General features: G+C 36.2%; 1 protein-coding gene across 2 annotated transcripts in view; it reads right to left on the bottom strand.

Annotated features, from left to right (window-relative positions):
• Positions 1-17,863, bottom strand: part of LOC133634680 (transmembrane protein 198-like) — a 62,211-nt gene that overhangs the window by 5,377 nt on the left and 38,971 nt on the right. For both annotated transcript variants that reach the window (XM_062027444.1, XM_062027459.1), the window contains exons 2-3: positions 3,395-3,635; positions 18-593 (exon numbers count right to left, since the gene is read on the bottom strand). In XM_062027444.1, coding sequence (XP_061883428.1) covers positions 18-593; positions 3,395-3,548 — 730 coding nt within the window. In that variant the 5' untranslated portion in view covers positions 3,549-3,635. The remainder of the gene's footprint in view (positions 1-17; positions 594-3,394; positions 3,636-17,863) is intronic.

The following is a 17,863-nucleotide window of genomic DNA, read 5'->3' as shown; positions in this document are numbered from 1 at the left end:
GGCTCCTTAGTCCTTACCCTCCGTGTGGGAGAAGCTGTCTTGCGTCAGTTTCCACTGCACCAGGACCCCCACCAGGCTGAGGGCGGGCCAGATGCCGAGGATGACCCAGCTGTACCAGCAGAGAGGCGGCCCAGGAGTAAGGCGCAGGCACTCGTACGCGTGCGTGGCCAACGCCAGCATCTCCACGAAGTAGTCGGCGCAAACCGTCATGATGGCGGCGCCGAACACCGCCGTGGAGACGACCGTGAAGAGCTTCTGCCATTGCAGAGTCAGCACGGCGAACAGCATGCCGGATCCCAGCAGCGCCCCCAGGGGCACCCACAAGGTGACAGGCGTGTAGAACTGCTGGGTGAGCAGCAGAGCGGCCAGAGCCAGCAGGAGCCCCAGCAGGAGGCCCGTCATGAAGAGGCCCACACTGCGCACCAGCATGGTCACCAGGCCGCACAGCAGACCGATGCCCAGGCCGATGCCCGCGCTGGCCTCCACGCTGAGCTGTGTGTCCAGCACATGCTCCTTGTGGCACAGCAGGAAGATGATGACCGAGCCAAACATCAGACCCGACAGGAACATGACCGCCTTGAAACAGCGATAACCTGCAAGACGGAAAGGTATATATATATATACATATATATATATATATATATATATATATATATATATATATATATATATATATATATATATATATATATATATATATATATATATATATATATATATATATATATATATCTTAATTAGATTATCCAAAAAATAGGGCTCGATACCGTGGTAGAGCGTAATATGTATGTGTGGGAAAAAAATCACAAGACTATTTCATCTCTACAGGCCTGTTTCATGAGGGGTTTTCCTCAATCCTCAGGAGATTCTCCTGAGGATTGAGGAAAACCATATAAACACACATATATATATATATACACACATATATATATACATACACATACACATATATATACATAAACAGTATATATATATATATATACACATACATATATATATACATATATGCACACATATATATATATATCTATATATATATATATATAGATAGATATATATATACACACATATATATACATACATATACACATATATATATATATATACATACATATATTTACACATATACAGTATATATATACATACATATATTTACACATATACAGTATATATATATATATATATATATATATATATATATATATATATATATATATATATATATATATATATATATATATATATATATATATATATATATATATATATATATATATATATATACACATACATATATACACACACACACACACACATGAATGACAAATCCTTTCGAATCCTTTTGAAAGCTCAGTCTAAACCAGGGGTAGGCAACCCAAACTGTATTCACACACACATATATATATATGTATATGTATATATATATATATATATATATATATATATATATATATATATATATATATATATATATACATACACACACACACACACACACACATATATATATATACACACAATCAAAAAACGTGTGTATATATATATATATATATATATATATATATATATATATATATATATATATATATATATATATATATATATATATATATATATATGTATATATATATATATAACTATATACATATATATAAATATATATATATATATATATATATATATATATATATATATATATATATATATATATATATATATATATATATATATATATATATATATATATATATATATATATATATATATGTACATCAGACCCGACAGGAACATGACCACCTTGAAACAGCGATAACCTGCAAGACGGAAAGGTATGGGGTTACATAAGTGAATGCAAAGCATACTTGATCAACAGCCATACAGGTCACACTGAGGGTGGCCGTATAAACAACTTTAACACTGTTACAAATATGCGCCACACTGTGAACCCACACCAAACAAGAATGACAAACACATTTCGGAAGAACATCCGCACCGTAACACAACGTAAACACAACAGAACAAATACCCAAAACCCCTTGCAGCACTAACTCTTCCGGGACGCTACAATATACACCCCCGCTACCACCAAACCCCACCCCCCCAACCCCGCCCACCCCCATCTCCCGAACTCGGAGGTCTCAAGGTTGGCAAGTATGGTCATCGTCATGGACCCACTGGCTGCGCAAGCTAGCTCGACAATCAGCTAAACCAGTGGTTCTTAACCTGGGTTCGATCGAACCCTAGGGGTTCGGTGAGTCGGCCTCAGGGGTTCGGCAGAGCCTCCGCCGCTGAGGTCAAGACACACCCAACTCATCGTGTAAATAAAAACTTCTCCCTATCGGCGTATTATGGATACCCCCCAAACAATTTTCCCTCTAATTTGCAGGTGTGTAATTTGTTGTGAGTTCATGCACTGTCTTTGTGTTGTTCTTTGAACAAGGTGATGTTCATGCACGGTTCATTTTGTGCACCAGTAAAAAAACATAACTTTGTCTTTAATTTGAAAAAAATAACATTTTATTTTTCACTAAAGAAGGTTTCGGTGAAGGCGCATATGAAACTGGTGGGGTTCTGCACCTCCAACAAGGTTAAGAACCACTGAGCTAAACAGACTCAAAAAGAAGAGGGGTCCACCCCCCGGCCAGCTCTCCAACGCCACGGTGACGTTTTGATGAATTTACGAAACTGAAACACACTCGTAAATGTGTTAGCACTGTAGCTAATGCTCACGACGCGAGCTTGATCACATCACGGTAGCGCGTACAAATGTGCATGAAGACACTGCGGTTCAGTAAGTAAGAGTTGTTTTAGTTATATTGTAAAACTTAACAAACGTTGCTTGGAGTGGTGAATGACGAATCCTTTCGAATCCTTTTGAAAGCTCAGTCTAAACCAGGGGTCGGCAACCCAAACTGTATACACACATATATATATATATATATATATATATATATATATATATATATATATATATATATATATATATATATATATATATATATATATATATATATATATATATATATATATATATATATATATATATATATGTGTGTGTATATATACTGTATATATACACATATATACACACACATATATGCATATATACGAATAAACAGTAATATATTAACATATAAATCACATATGTGTGTAAACTTACTGTTTGTATGTATGTATGTATGCATGTATGTATATATATATATATATATATATATATATATATATATATATATATATATATATATATATATATATATATATATATATATATATATATATATGTATATACAAACAGTAAGTCAACAATGTATGGTGAGACTCTTGTTATGGTCAGAACCTTGTGATCACATGGCATGGTGCGGGTGCCATTTTGACTCTGAGTTGTGGTCCTCACCAAAGAAGCAGTAGATGATGCCAAAGAGACAACACATGGAGCAGATGACAGCGGGGATGATGTCATACTTCCTCTCTAACTCCAAGCTACAGGCGTCCACCTCGGCCACGCCGGCCCCCGCCGCCTCAGGGCTCAGGCCGGTGGGATCTGCCATCCTGGGTCTGGTTCGGGTCCAGAAGAAGACCGGGACGAAGACTGGCCAGGCGAGGTTATCTGAGGTCCATCTCAGCTGCTGGGGTTGCTGTGAAGAGAAACGTTGGATTTGTGAGGATAAAGTCATCTTAAATGCAGTTTTTGTTGGTGTGGAACTACAAGGACTCACACACGCCAACAACACAGTAAGTTCCAGGAACAGGAACAGTATCTGGCAACCCCTTTTAGTGCTCTATAAAAATGGTGGACCAGCCAGGACAAGTCTGGTGTTGCCGCTCGTTAAAATAGGTGTTTGATCTGAGAGCAGGGCGTTCAAGTCCCACATGGAGGAACATCTATTCATAAGTGGTCAAATCATGGCATGCTAACTTAAACATAAAGACAACTGCAAACAAACAATCCACATGTTGTATAGTCACCAATAACATGAACATAACAATCCACATGTTGTATACAGTCACCAATAACATGAACGTAACAATCCACAAAAATAAAATGTTTGTTGCTTTAATCATCTTATTACTCCCTTGTAATAATAATAACAATTATTATGATGGAATAAGCGGTAGAAAACGGATGCATGGATGGATGATTATAATAATAATAATTAATTAACAAAAAATAAATTAAGTATTAGTATTATTAATGATAATAATGTGGGTGTTGCTTTAATCATCTTATTATTCCCTTGTAATAATAATAAAAAATAGTATAATTATAATAATATATATATTTTTAAAATCATTAATTATGATTAATAATAACAATGTGTGTGTTGCTTTAATCATCTTAATACTCACTTGTAATAATAATAATAATTTATTATTATTTTTATAATAAATAATTAATGAAAACATTATTAACAATAATTATGATTATTAATTATAATAATAATGTGTGTGTTGCTTTAATAATCTCATTACTACCTTGTAATAATAATAATACATATTAAATAATAAAAAACATATTAATTATTATTATTATTAGTAATAATAATACTAATAATGTGTGTGTTTTAATCATTGTATTACTCCCTTGTAATAATAATAATTATTTATTCTTCTTGTAATAAAAATAATAATAATTTAAAAAATAAAATAAATGTCATTATTTATTATAATAATAATTATGTGTGTGTCGCTTTAATCATCTTACTACTCCCGTGTATTATAATAATGATGTATTATTATTTTTTATAATAAATACAAATTTATGAAAACATTATTAAAAATAATTATCAATATTACTTATAAAAACAATGTGTGTGTTGCTTTAATCATCTTATTACTACCTTGTAATAAATAATAATAAATATTAAATAATAATAAATAATTAATAATTATTATTATTAGTAATAAAAATACTAATAATGTGTGTGTTTTAATCATCTTATTACTCCCATGTAATAATAATAATAATTTATTATTATTCTAATAAAAATAATAATTAATAATTAATTTTTTTTAAATAATTGTCATTATTGATTATAATAATAATTATAATGTGTGTGTCGCTTTAATCATCTTATTACTCCTTTGTAACATAATAATAATAATGCGTTTGTTGCTTTAATCATCTTATGACTCCCTTGTAATAATAATAATAGTAATAATGTGTTTGTTGCTTTAATCAACTTATTACTCCCTTGTAATAAAATAATGTGTTGCTTTAATCAGCTTATTACTCCCTTGTAATAGTAATAATAATAACAATAATGTGCTTGAATCATCTTGTTAGTCCCTGGTAAGAATACTAAAGTGTTTGTTGCAGTGACGCCTGCTAAAAGGAGGTGAGGGAGCCGCACACGGAGCCTCCTAGCAGGTGACCTACATGATCTCACCACAGCGGAGATCCGATTACAGCCAACTCACGTTTTGTACAAGAAACATTTGGGGCGGTCTTTTTGGGTCGGATGCTAGTTTGCTAGCTCCTCTCCGCCTGCTGCCATGACGTGTCCTTCGCTTCAACCGGAATTCCACGTCAACAGTCCAACTGGTCCGAAACAAAAACGTGTGCCGTGGAATGAGTTTACATGGAAAAAATGAGGCCTTGCTGCAAACATTTGCTGTCTCCCTCTCGCTTGTTTTTTAGTTGTGTCATTTTTTTTCCATTTATTTAACTGGAAGGTAGACTCATTGAGATTCAGAATCTCTTTTGGAAGAGAGCAAAATAGATTTCACATTAAGTACACGTAAAAACAACCATAAAATACAAATAAAAACGAACATAAACCAGAAACAATTGACAGTTGTAGGTAGGGATGTATATTGTTTGGATTTAAGAGACCTGTCAGCGGAGGCCATCTTGATTCAGAGCAACTTTATGGATTATTATATCACTTCAATTGTTCACTTTTTTAAGTGGATTAATATCGGCCTGTGGTTTACTAGAAGGCTAAGAGGACGGTTAATGACGCGTGGTAGTGGCTGTTGTGAGTAAAGCGTGTTTACTTCAAACTGACAACAACTCTTTTTAGCGTGCGTGACTTTGAGCAGGAAATATTGTTGTTACAAACTTTGGTGTGGTGTTGCTTCCTTATTTGTCATTATTCTAAGCTGATTTTCAGTCTTTTTTGCAAACTTTGGTGTGATGTTGCTTCCTTATTTGTCATTATTCTAAACTGATTTTCAGAGCCTTTTTTGTGTGCAAACTTTGGTGTGGTGTTGCTTCCTTATTTGTCATTATTTCAAATTGATTTTCAGTCTTTTTTTGCTAACTTTGGTGTGGTGTTGCTTCCTTATTTGTCATTACTACAAACTGATTTTCAGAGTCTTTTTTTGTGTGCAAACTTTGGTGTTGTGTTGCTTTCTTATTTGTCATTATTCCAAACTTATTTTCAGTCTTTTTAAAAAAAATTTTTTTTTTAAATTTTTCTATTAAATCAACATAAAACACAAGATACACTTTCAATTAGTGCATCAACCCAAAAAAAATCCCTCCCCCATTCACACTCATCCACACCCACTCACACAAAAGGGGTCAATATTCTGGTTCCCACAACATAGACAACACAGTCTGCAAGGGACACAGTCCCTGAAGCACACATGATTGTGTGTGCCGCTGGTCCACTAACATTTTCATTAAATTACTATTTTTTATGTAATTGTTTTTATATTGTTTTACTTTCTTTTTTATCCAATAAAATGTTTTTTATTTATTTATCTTATTTTATTTTATTATTTAAAAAAAAAAAGACCTTATCTTCACCAGACCAGGTTGTCAATTAAATTGGATTTGTTTAAAGGGTTTTTAAAACCAGGGCCAGTCCAGATAATGTCCAAGTCGAGCTCAGCAACACACACCTTCATCCATGTACATTGAAAAATTAGGGAACACAACAGATTGCCTATAATTTATAAACAAAGTTACATTTTCAAAATAAGCATTTATGTACAGTCCAGATTATGTCCAGGTCAGACTCAGTAACACACACCTTTATTTTTGTACACTCAAAACTAGGGAACACAACAACAGATAGCATATATGTTGTTGTTGTTGCATATCTATAAACATAACTACATTTTCAAAATAAGCCTTTGAGGACTTCCCATCTTTTTTTATGTTTTTTGCCATCATTATCGTTTTCAACCATATAGCTTTCTAAAGTTAAAAAATACTGAATAAATGTTTTAAAGAAAGTAATACTAAGTGAATATCTGTTTTTGGCCTTAAAAATAAACCTTTTACCGAGTACTATAATTAAATTGACTAAATCATGACTGTCAATGAACTCTCCTAAAATAACAGAAACCACATCAAGCTTCATAAACAAACCAATACTTAAACACATTTTTTCAACTTCCACCCAAAAGGAAGACACAATATGACAATGCCAAAACAAATGAAGGGTGGATTCAGATTCCTGACAACAAAATTGGCAATCATTTGACTCTGTCATATTCCATAGTTTTAACATTTTCCCCGTGGGTAAGAAATTATAAATCATTTTAATTTGAAAATAACGATTTTGCACATTGATAGTAGTTTTGTAGATTAGTTTGAATATGGCATCCCACGGTAACGGGCAGTCATAAAGTCCTCCCATTTTCCATATGTGTTGTATGGGACAGCTTTCAAAGATTTCTTTATTAAATAAAAATTATATATTTTTCTATTTATTTTAGTTCCTTTTTGCCAACTAGAATTTCTTATTAGAGGTTTACAAACTAATAATTTAGTAGTTCCATATTAATTATTTGTTTCCATCTTTTCCCAATTACTCCAGTTAGTTGATTAAATGAAAAGCTTGAACAAGCATCACCATACATAGTTCTAAATTCCTTATACTTCATAATTTTACCATTCTCATTGATAATATCATTGACAAAAATGATTCCTCGTTCAAACATATTTTTCCAAAAGAAAGGCTTTCCATCTATTACAATATTAGAGTTCATCCATATTATCTGCTGCAAAATATTGTGTCTTTTTTCTGGCACATAAAATTGAAAACACCACCATGAGTGGATTGTTTCCTTATGAACCCCGCCATGTTTCCCAGCACACTCTCTACATAAGAAAAATGGGAGGGGATCACTTGTAAAAACGCATACAATTTCTTTTGAAACAGTACATGTTTTTTGTCCAACAGGACACTTGTGTACCACTTAGTGTTTAAAAACATCTTTGGAAAAATGTATGCTTTTAAAGACAGACACATAGCTTCAAGGTTGACAAGTTTCAGGCCCCCATATTCATACTCATTGTACAAAACCTTTCTTTTAATCTTTTCTGGTTTGCCGTCCCAGACAAAATCGAAGACCCTCCGCTCACAAATCTTAAAAAAGTTTTGTGATGGAGCTGGTAATGACAAAAACAAATAAATAAATTGAGGAATAATTAACGAGTTGACAATAGATATTTTACCATACAAGGTTAAGGATTTCCCTTTCCATAATTGCATAATTTTATCCAGCTTTCTTAGTCGATTATCATAATTTACTGAGCCTAGACCTTCCAGATTCTCTGGGACAACAACACCAAGTATGTTAACTGGTCCATCTGTCCACAAAATAGGCACTTTGCATTCCATTCGGAAGGACGTTCCCTTTAGATTTCCGATCCTTAAAATGTTACATTTATCATAATTAAGCTTAAATCCAGATTGCTGTGAAAATATGTCCAAAAGATCAAGAAGGTTCCGCAAACAATGAGGATTGGGGCTGATAAAGAAGCTTGTATCGTCTGTATACATTGTTATTTTACTTTCAATATTATTATTACTGAGCCCTTCAATATTTTCATTCAATCTAACTTTAATCGCCAATATTTCCATAGCAATAACAAATAAGTATGGAGACAAAGAGCACCCTTGTTTTGACCTCTTAATAGAGGTATTGTCCCAGAGATGTATCCATTATTGATAATTCTACAGTTAGTTTTATTATATAGCGTCTTGATCCAGTGTAATAAGGAGTTGCCAAAATTTAAAAAAACTAAGCTTTTACAAATAAAATCTAAGCTAATTTTGTCAAATGCCTTCTCCAGGTCGGCTATAAAAATTAATCCTCTTTTATTTTCCATATTATAATTTTCTATAATTTCTAATAACTGCCTAATATTGTTTCCTACGTTTCTTCCTTGTAGAAAAACCTGATTGATTTTGGTGAATAATATTTGACAAAACAGACTTGAGTCGTGTAGCCAAACATTTTGTCAGTATCTTAGCATCGTAACACTGAAGTGTTATTGGTCTCCAATTTTTTAGATAAACTGGGTCTTCACACTGACCATTTATTTCCTGTTTCAATTTTAAAGAAATAATACCTTCTGTTTGAGTGTTAGACAAAAAACCTGTTTTATATGAGTATTTAAAACTAGAGAGCAATGGTTTCTTAACCTCTTCATAAAATACTTGATAAACCTCAATAGGTATTCCATCTAATCCTGGGGTTTTCCCTGGATGAAAAGACTTAACATCTTCCACAAGTTCTTCCTCTCTAATGAGGCCTTCACATGAATAGCTTTCTTCTGAATTCAATTTTCTTTCATAATTTTATGGAAAAAAATGTGTAGTTTCAGGAGGAATTACCGGATTAGAAAAAATATTTTTAAAGTAATTTTCCATTTCCTTCAACAATGTGGTGTGTGTATCCAATACCTTTCCATTTGTTTTAATAAGCTTGGAAATGTTCTTTTTAGAACAATTTTTTGTTTGGATATTTAAAAAGAATTTTGAACACTTCTCACCTTTTTTCATCCAGATTGCTCTGTTGCAGTCATAACTTTTCAATAATTGTTTTTCAACTAAATCTGCTAACTTCTCTTGTTTGGCTGTAAAGGTATTCAGTTGCTCACTAGTTAGATTATCATTACTATCAATGTTTTTTTGTAAATCCTCAATTTCTTTCTTTAATTGCTGTTCTGCCATTTTAAGTTGTTTTTTTTTTCATAAAGAGTACGCACAGGCATATCCCCTAAAACAACATTTGAAGGCTTTCCAGACCATTTGGGGATTTGATGATCCTACATAATTTTTTTTATTATTTGTTTTTTCAATAAATTCATCATCCTGTAGAAGCATTTGATTAAACTTCCAATATCCGGGCCCACGTGTATTATCTTCAATTGCAATATTTAATCCTATACAATTATGATCAGAACCAGTGTTGGGTTAGTTACTGAAAACCAGTAACTAGTTACATTTACTAGTTACTTTATTTAAAAAGTAACTCAGTTACTAACTCAGTTACTTACACCAAAAAGTAATGCGTTACTGTGAAAAGTAACTATTTAGTTACTTCTTTTTTTAAAGCTCCCATTAATGCCCTTTTAGCCTTCATTTCAGTACTGTTATTGCACTGGAGAATAATACAATCTGTTGATCAACTTGACATGCATTTGCATCACTGAACTCTGCTAAGCAATGTGCTCTACATACAACACACAAAGACAAAGATATGTTTCAAAGGGCCAACTTATTTCAGGCCAGAACAAATTGACAAAACTATTTTAAATAGCTGCAACATAACATACATAAGTAACAAACAGCATAATAACAACGTTGTTATGGCTCAGACCCCTGCCTGCCATGCGCACCTTGGGACACGCCCACGGCCGCGCAAACCCAGGGACGCGCCGCGCGCGTCTCCGCCCTGCAGCAGCCGCCAGCTGCAAATACTCACTGGTTATCTGCGCACCTGTTACTGATGAGGGTGTGCCGGATAAAGGCAGGGTGGACCCAAGGATCGGCGCGGGAACTTAGTTTTCTCATGGTGTACCAATTCCCTCCGTCGCCTTGGAAGTGAGCTGTGCGCCTCACTTCTCTGGACCCCTCTGGATTCTGACTGCATCCCTTGATCCTCGACCCCCCACTTTGGACTCTGACTTCTTGACGACCCTCTCAGCCCCACGGACCCCCGCGTGTATCCCGGATCACCTGTCTGCCCCCTGGACTTCCTCGTATCTCGTTCAACACTTGGTAACACACATTCCAGTTAAATACTACACATAGTCTTACGCCATACACACTCTTGTATTCTAGTTCACACTCCATTTCCTTAGTTTAGTTGTATTGTTTAGTATTATTATATATATATATATATTGTCCATATATATATAATAAATATTTGTATATACTTCCCCCTGGTGTATGTTTGCCGTCACCTCCCCTTAGTAAACACAACAAACGTAGCTGTAAACCAAATACGTACTTTAACTTTATTTTTACATACCAAAGCCTAACCAGGCGTTTTTTCCCAGAACACTCTACACATTTCCCCAGTTTTAATTTAGAGATAAGGAAATATTGGCCTGGCCCACTAGGATCCCTCTTTATGTTTGTGAACTTTATTTTTTATACATTTTGAGTGATGTGATAATCAAACACTCTAGAAGTCTAGAAATAAAGAGTATATAAGAGAATTGACAGAGTGTGTTTACTATAATTCATAATAACATTAATTTTGATTCAATATATCATGTTTTGAGCAATGACAGTTTGAAAGAAAAAAAACCAGCTTTGTTTTATTAGTCAACATTGCAACGTTTTCTAAATTACATTTCACCTTTAAGCTTTTTTATTTCACTTTTGTTATGTTTTTGTTTATTTTAATAGTATTTTTAGAATGTGCTGTGGGCCTTTAAAACATTAGCTGTGGGCCGCAAATGGCCTCCGGGGCACACTTTTGACACCCCTGTTTTGGTTATTAAAAATGTAATCTGATAAATCTATCAATAAAAAGCTGAGCCTGGCGACGCATGCGTGTTAACAACTCTCTCGCTCTCTCTGTCTCCGCCCCTCCCTCACGAATGCTGCTGCGCGCACCCCTCCCCTCCCTCACCTTCCCACACTCAGACACACACACAGAGCGCCTCCTCCGTGTGACACAAGAGATTCAGAAGAACGACACCGCAGCGCTGCCACAAAACACACTCAGATCTTCTGTTTCTAGCCAATACTACATAAAAAGTAACGTAAAATAACGCAGTAACGCATCATGTAGTAACGGTAACTGAGTTACTGAATATAAAAAATAACGTGTTAGATTACTAGTTACCGACGAAACTAACGGCGTTACATTGTAACGCGTTAGTCCCAACAATGATCAAAACGCAATTTATCATCGATTGATATTGCAGTCACTTTGTTTAGCAATGAAAATGATATCAAAAAATAGTCAATACGACTCGCCTGGTTTCTCCATGTATACCGTACTGTATACCGTATTTTTGAATCTCCAGATATCAATTAAATCAAATGCATCCATAACATTTTGAACCGTTTGTAAAGATTGAGGATGATAATCCATTGAAAAATTCCCTTTTCGGTCCAGAACTTTATCCAAAGCAACATTAAAGTCCCCCACAGTAATAATTTCCCCTTGTTGTTCTTGCAACATGTCACTTATTTCTTCAAAGAAGGAAGGTTCATCAACATTTGGCAAATACAGATTCAAAACACACATCTTTTGACCCTGAATAATCATATTTAATATTAACCAGCGTCCTTGTAAGTCTTTTTCCATAGAGTTAAATTGAAAATTAAAAGTTTTTTTTTATCAAAATCATAACACCTTTTGAATTTCTGTGACCATGTGAAAAAAAAATCGGACCATTCCATTCTTTTTTCCATTTTTCTTCATCTAAATTTGTTGAATGCGTTTCTCGAAGACAAAAAATATCTGGGTTTTTTTCCTTCAGCCATATAAATATAAGTTTTCTTTTTCTATTGTCTGCAAGACCATTGCAATTATAACTAATTATTCCAACTTAATTATCATTATCGTTCCTATAAACCAGACCTGGGCATTCTGCGGCCCGCGGGCCGCATCCGGCCCTTTGTACGTCCCTGTCCGGCCTGCGTGAGGCCAATCATAAATTACAAAATACATTTTAAAAAGTATCTATTTCGAGTGTGCAATACAACGGTGCTGCTTTTGTTTTGAAAAGAGTTATTTGTATTACTTCCGTGTTGACGTATGCTCGTGGCGCAGCGGCAATCACAAATTACAAAATAAATTTAAAAAAAACATCTATGTCGTGCGTGCAATACAACTGTGCTGCTTTTATTTTGAAAAGTGTTATTTATGGCCGTATGTCTTGTGAGTGAAGGCGCACAGTGACAAGTGATGCCCGGTTATCCCCGAGACGCTAAAAAAGAAAAGTTGATGACAAATGGCGTGTTTTCAACAAGACATGGACTGCACAGGTTGCTGTGTTTAAAGAATATAGTGTAATGACCTGCTGAAGTTGATGTTGTGATTTTGAGTTGCGGAAATGAGGAGTGAGGATGGCCGTGCGTGTGGAAGGAACGAGATAAGTTGAGCTGTGTTAGTATAGGTTGCTCAATAAAAGTTTAAAAAGAGCGTCAGACTTGGTGTGCACTTCTTCTGGACGCTACATTTGGTATCATAAGTAAAACTTTGTGCATACTGCCGCTGCTTAATTGTGTGCGCATACTGCGCTGCTTGTGTGCTCAGCCTGCTACGTCATCGGGAGGTACGTGCCACGATGTTTCCTGGCGACTTTGTCAAGATGGAACGGGAGGGAAAGGACATTGAGTGGGGACTTAAGGTGCCGGCAGCACTGCAGATGTCTGTGTGTATCCCGGACGTGAGAAGCTCGCCGCAAAGAGAGAGAGAGAAAGGGAGGAAGGAGAGAGGCAGCGTCTACAGGTGCAGCGCACGCTGCTTGGCATGGGGGAATTCCGCCCTCAATGAAGACTCCCAGGTTTGATGGCAAGGCGAACTGGGAGGCATTTCATCCCACTTCTGACACCAATTGTAGCGTCCAGAAGAAGTGCACACCAAGTCTGACGCTCTTTTTAAACTTTTATTGAGCAAACTATACTAACACAGCTCAACTTAACTCGTTTTTTCCACACGCACTTCTATCCTCACTCCTCATTAGCAACGCTTCCTCCTTCTTCGCCAATCACCTTACAGGTGTGCTACGTTCACAACAAAGAGGATGCAGGATAAAGTGACAGAAATTGAAATTTTTGCATTGTATTATACATCAGGAAGTGTTGTGTAAGAAAGTATTAAAAATAAAACCATTATAAGCCATCTGCTTTTGTATAAAGATAAGTTAGGTTAAATGAAAATTGTATTATTATTATTATTTATCTTACGGTATATTAAAAATAATTTGAGCAAAATTTAATTGAAATATTGTCGGTGTGGCCCTCCAGCAGTGCTCAGGTTGCTCATGCGGCCCCCGGTAAAAATTAATTGCCCACCCCTGCTATAAACCATATGACCTGAGTACATTTATAATATATGTTATTGATTCTCTTAATACCATAAGTTTCATAGACATGAAAATCTTGTAACAAAAAACTGCAGCATCACCTGCTATTTCCAAGGAAACCAATATGCCCTCTAATAAACCCACAGACACACCATTCACACCACAGCACACAAGACAAACAAACACATACCCCCCAAAATATATTATTCGCTGACCGTTTCCCAACATCTAACTACATTGTCCAGTCCCAGAATAAACTAAAAAGCTCCAAAAACAAAATGTCAATTCATATCCGTCAAGTCGTCACCATGGCAATGTCGCAATGACGTAATCATGGCGCGACATTGTTATTGTTCCTCACATGCTTCAGTACAGCTCACCGTTAACGTACAGTTTATCCACAACAAGACGAGCTTGTTGTCCTTTCTGCCTTAAGGACTTCATAATTGGAATTAACTTACGTCGTTTCTCCACCACCTCGATTGGGTATTGGCTGGTCATGAAAAATGTGGTACCTTTCAGTCTTCTGGAGAGAGCAAGCACTTCGTCTTTGCATTTGGAGTTACTAAACTTTACAAGCATAGGTCTCGGTCTAGCCTCCTCCTTGCGTCTGCCAATCCTGTGTGCTCGTTCCATCTGGATCCTCTTGACTTCTTCCTCCGGGATGCCGAGTTGCTCCTTCAGAAAGGCTCTGACGAGGTTCTCCGCGATGCTGTAAGTTTCTCCTCCATCTTCGCTAATTCCCATGATTAGCAAGTTGTCCCGCATGCTCCTGCAGCGGAGTTCCAACAAGTCCGCCTTTAATTTCTCATTCTCCGCTGTCAGTCTAGTAGTTTCGAGTTTCAGGCTTGTTAACTCCACTTTTAGCGTTGTTTGTCCCTTTTTTATCTCCACCATTTCAGCGTGATTGTGCTCGACTGATTTTTTCAGCTCTGAAACGTCAGTTTTAAGGTCATCCAAAATGTCCAGTTTTCCAAGTTTTTCAAGCATAGCTTGCAACATTTTTCGATCGTCCGGAGTAAACGTTGCATTTTTGTCCAATTCACTAGAGGACAATTGATCACAGGCGCGTTTAGATTCCTTTGATCCGCGTTGTGGCATGGTTGCAGGGGAACAATGAGTCACTCGGCGTTCGAGGCACCTTATTTTCAGCCAAATCACCCTCGTGAGTAGTATATATCTCACCAATTGCAGAGAGGTGGATATATATAACGAAAACGACTTCAAATCTTGTGTCACTGGCGCGTTTATGCCATTTATAACATTACATACTGGGACTTTGTGTAGAGACGGTCTCAGCTCACGTTGCTCACGGCGGCCATCTTCGATTCAGAGTCTTTTTTTGCAAACTTTGGTGTGGTGTTTCCTTATTTGTCATTATTCCAAACTGATTTTTTTTTTTGCTTTGCAGCAGCACCAACAGTAAGTAAGTGAATGTGACAGTGCGCGCATGGAGCTGTATCATTTATCCAGAATCTTAACGATCCTCCTGGATCGAACCAATTAGGAACCAGTACCAAAAACTACCGGTCCTCGGAACACATCTCCTATTGTAAATCGCATCAATACAATGCATCCTTAAGTATTCACAGCACTTCACTTTTTCCACATTTTGTTATGTTACAGCCTGATTCCTAAATGGAATAAATTCATTCCTATCCTCCAAATTCTACACACAATAGCCCGTAACGATAATATGAAAAGTTTAAAAAATGTATTTTACAAATCTAATAAAACTAAAAAACAAACAAATCACATGTACATAATTATTGACAGCCTTTGCTCAATATTTTGTTGATGCACCTTTTTGAATACGATACCACAAGCTTAACTTTAAAATAAACATACTTTTATACAATGAAAAGGAGCTTACATGACAAATATGATGAAACTTTTACTGTGTGGCAATTAAAGAATGTATTTCCAACTGGTCAGAATCAGGTAAGTCAAAAACAAACATTGTAGTCTTTTCTGCAAACATCGAGGCAGCAAACAAATTATGCTTGTGCTACTGCTAATACGGCGAGGCAACTTAAATATCTAAACTAAATTATATTCCATAAACACATCTCTTCCAGAAACTCCACAAAAGATTTTTGGTTGCCGTTGGGTACCCCTTAAAGAGTACTCTCCTTCTGTCCATGTCATTTAACTTCCTCTCTTAGTTTTCTCTTTCCTGTCCAGGACTGTATTTCCCATAATAAACCATTTCATGTTCCATTGACTCTACCTCATTACATCCGTCACATAATCCGGGCAGTTCCCGCTCCAGCGACTAAGTTTGTGGTCAAAAGCTTTCAGACATTTGTCACAGTGCTCCTGATTTTGGGTAGGTGAATGTTCAACTGTCAGTTGCATGTTTTCCTGCGAGGAGGAACCAAGACGTCTTCCTTTAAAGGCCTACTGAAACCCACTACTACCGACCACGCAGTCTGATAGTTTATATATCAATGATGAAATCTTAACATTATAACACATGCCAATACGGCCGGGTTAACTTATAAAGTGACATTTTAAATTTGCCGCTAAACTTCCGGTTCGAAACGCCTCTGAGGATGACGTATGCGCGTGACGTATGCCTTCCACATTGAAGCCAATACGAAAAAGCTCTGTTTTCATTTCATAATTCCACAGTATTCTGGACATCTGTGTTCGTGAATCTGTTGCAATCATGTTCATTGCATTATGGAGAAGGAAGCTGAGCAAGCAAAGAAGAAAGTTGTCGGTGCGAAATGGACGTATTTTTCGAACGTAGTCAGCAACAACAGTACACAGCCGGCGCTTCTTTGTTTACATTCCCGGAAGATGCAGTCAAGATTGAAGAACTCGGATAACAGAGACTCTAACCAGATACACAGACGCCTGTAGAGAACTGGGACAACACAGACTCTTACCAGGATTACTTTGATTTGGATGACAAAGACGCAGACGTGCTACTGTGAGTATGCAGCTTTGGCTTCTAAACATTTGATCGCTTGACCGTATGTGCGCAACTTTTTTTTGCGTATGTACGTAACTTTTTAAAAATATATAAGCTTTATGAACCTTGGGTTAGGTGAACGGTCTTTTGGGCTGAGTGATTGTGTGTGTTGATCAGGTGTTTGAATTGTATTGGCGTGTTCTATGGAGCTAGGAGCTAGCAGAGGAGCTAGGAGCTAGCGTAACAAACACGCAGGTGTTTTTATGCAGGATTAATTTGTGGCATATTAAATATAAGCCTGGTTGTGTTGTGGCTAATAGAGTATATATATGTCTTGTGTTTATTTACTGTTGTAGTCATTCCCAGCTGAATATCAGGTCACCCCCGGCTCTCACAGCATCTTCCCTATCTGAATAGCTTCAACTCCCCACTAGTCCTTCACTTGCACTTTACTCATCCACAAATCTTTCATCCTCGCTCAAATTAATGGGGACATTGTCGCTTTCTCGGTCCGAATCTCTCTCACTTCATGCGGCCATCATTGTAAACAATAGGGAACTTTGCGTATATGTTCAACTGACTACGTCACGCTACTTCCGGTAGGGGCAAGCCTTTTTTTTATCAGATACCAAAAGTTGCAATCTTTATCGTCGTTGTTCTATACTAAATCCTTTCAGCAAAAATATGGCAATATCGCGAAATGA

Source organism: Entelurus aequoreus, linkage group LG01 (assembly GCF_033978785.1).
Source record: "Entelurus aequoreus isolate RoL-2023_Sb linkage group LG01, RoL_Eaeq_v1.1, whole genome shotgun sequence".
NCBI lineage: Eukaryota > Metazoa > Chordata > Actinopteri > Syngnathiformes > Syngnathidae > Entelurus > Entelurus aequoreus.
This window is presented reverse-complemented; position numbering and strand designations above follow the sequence as displayed.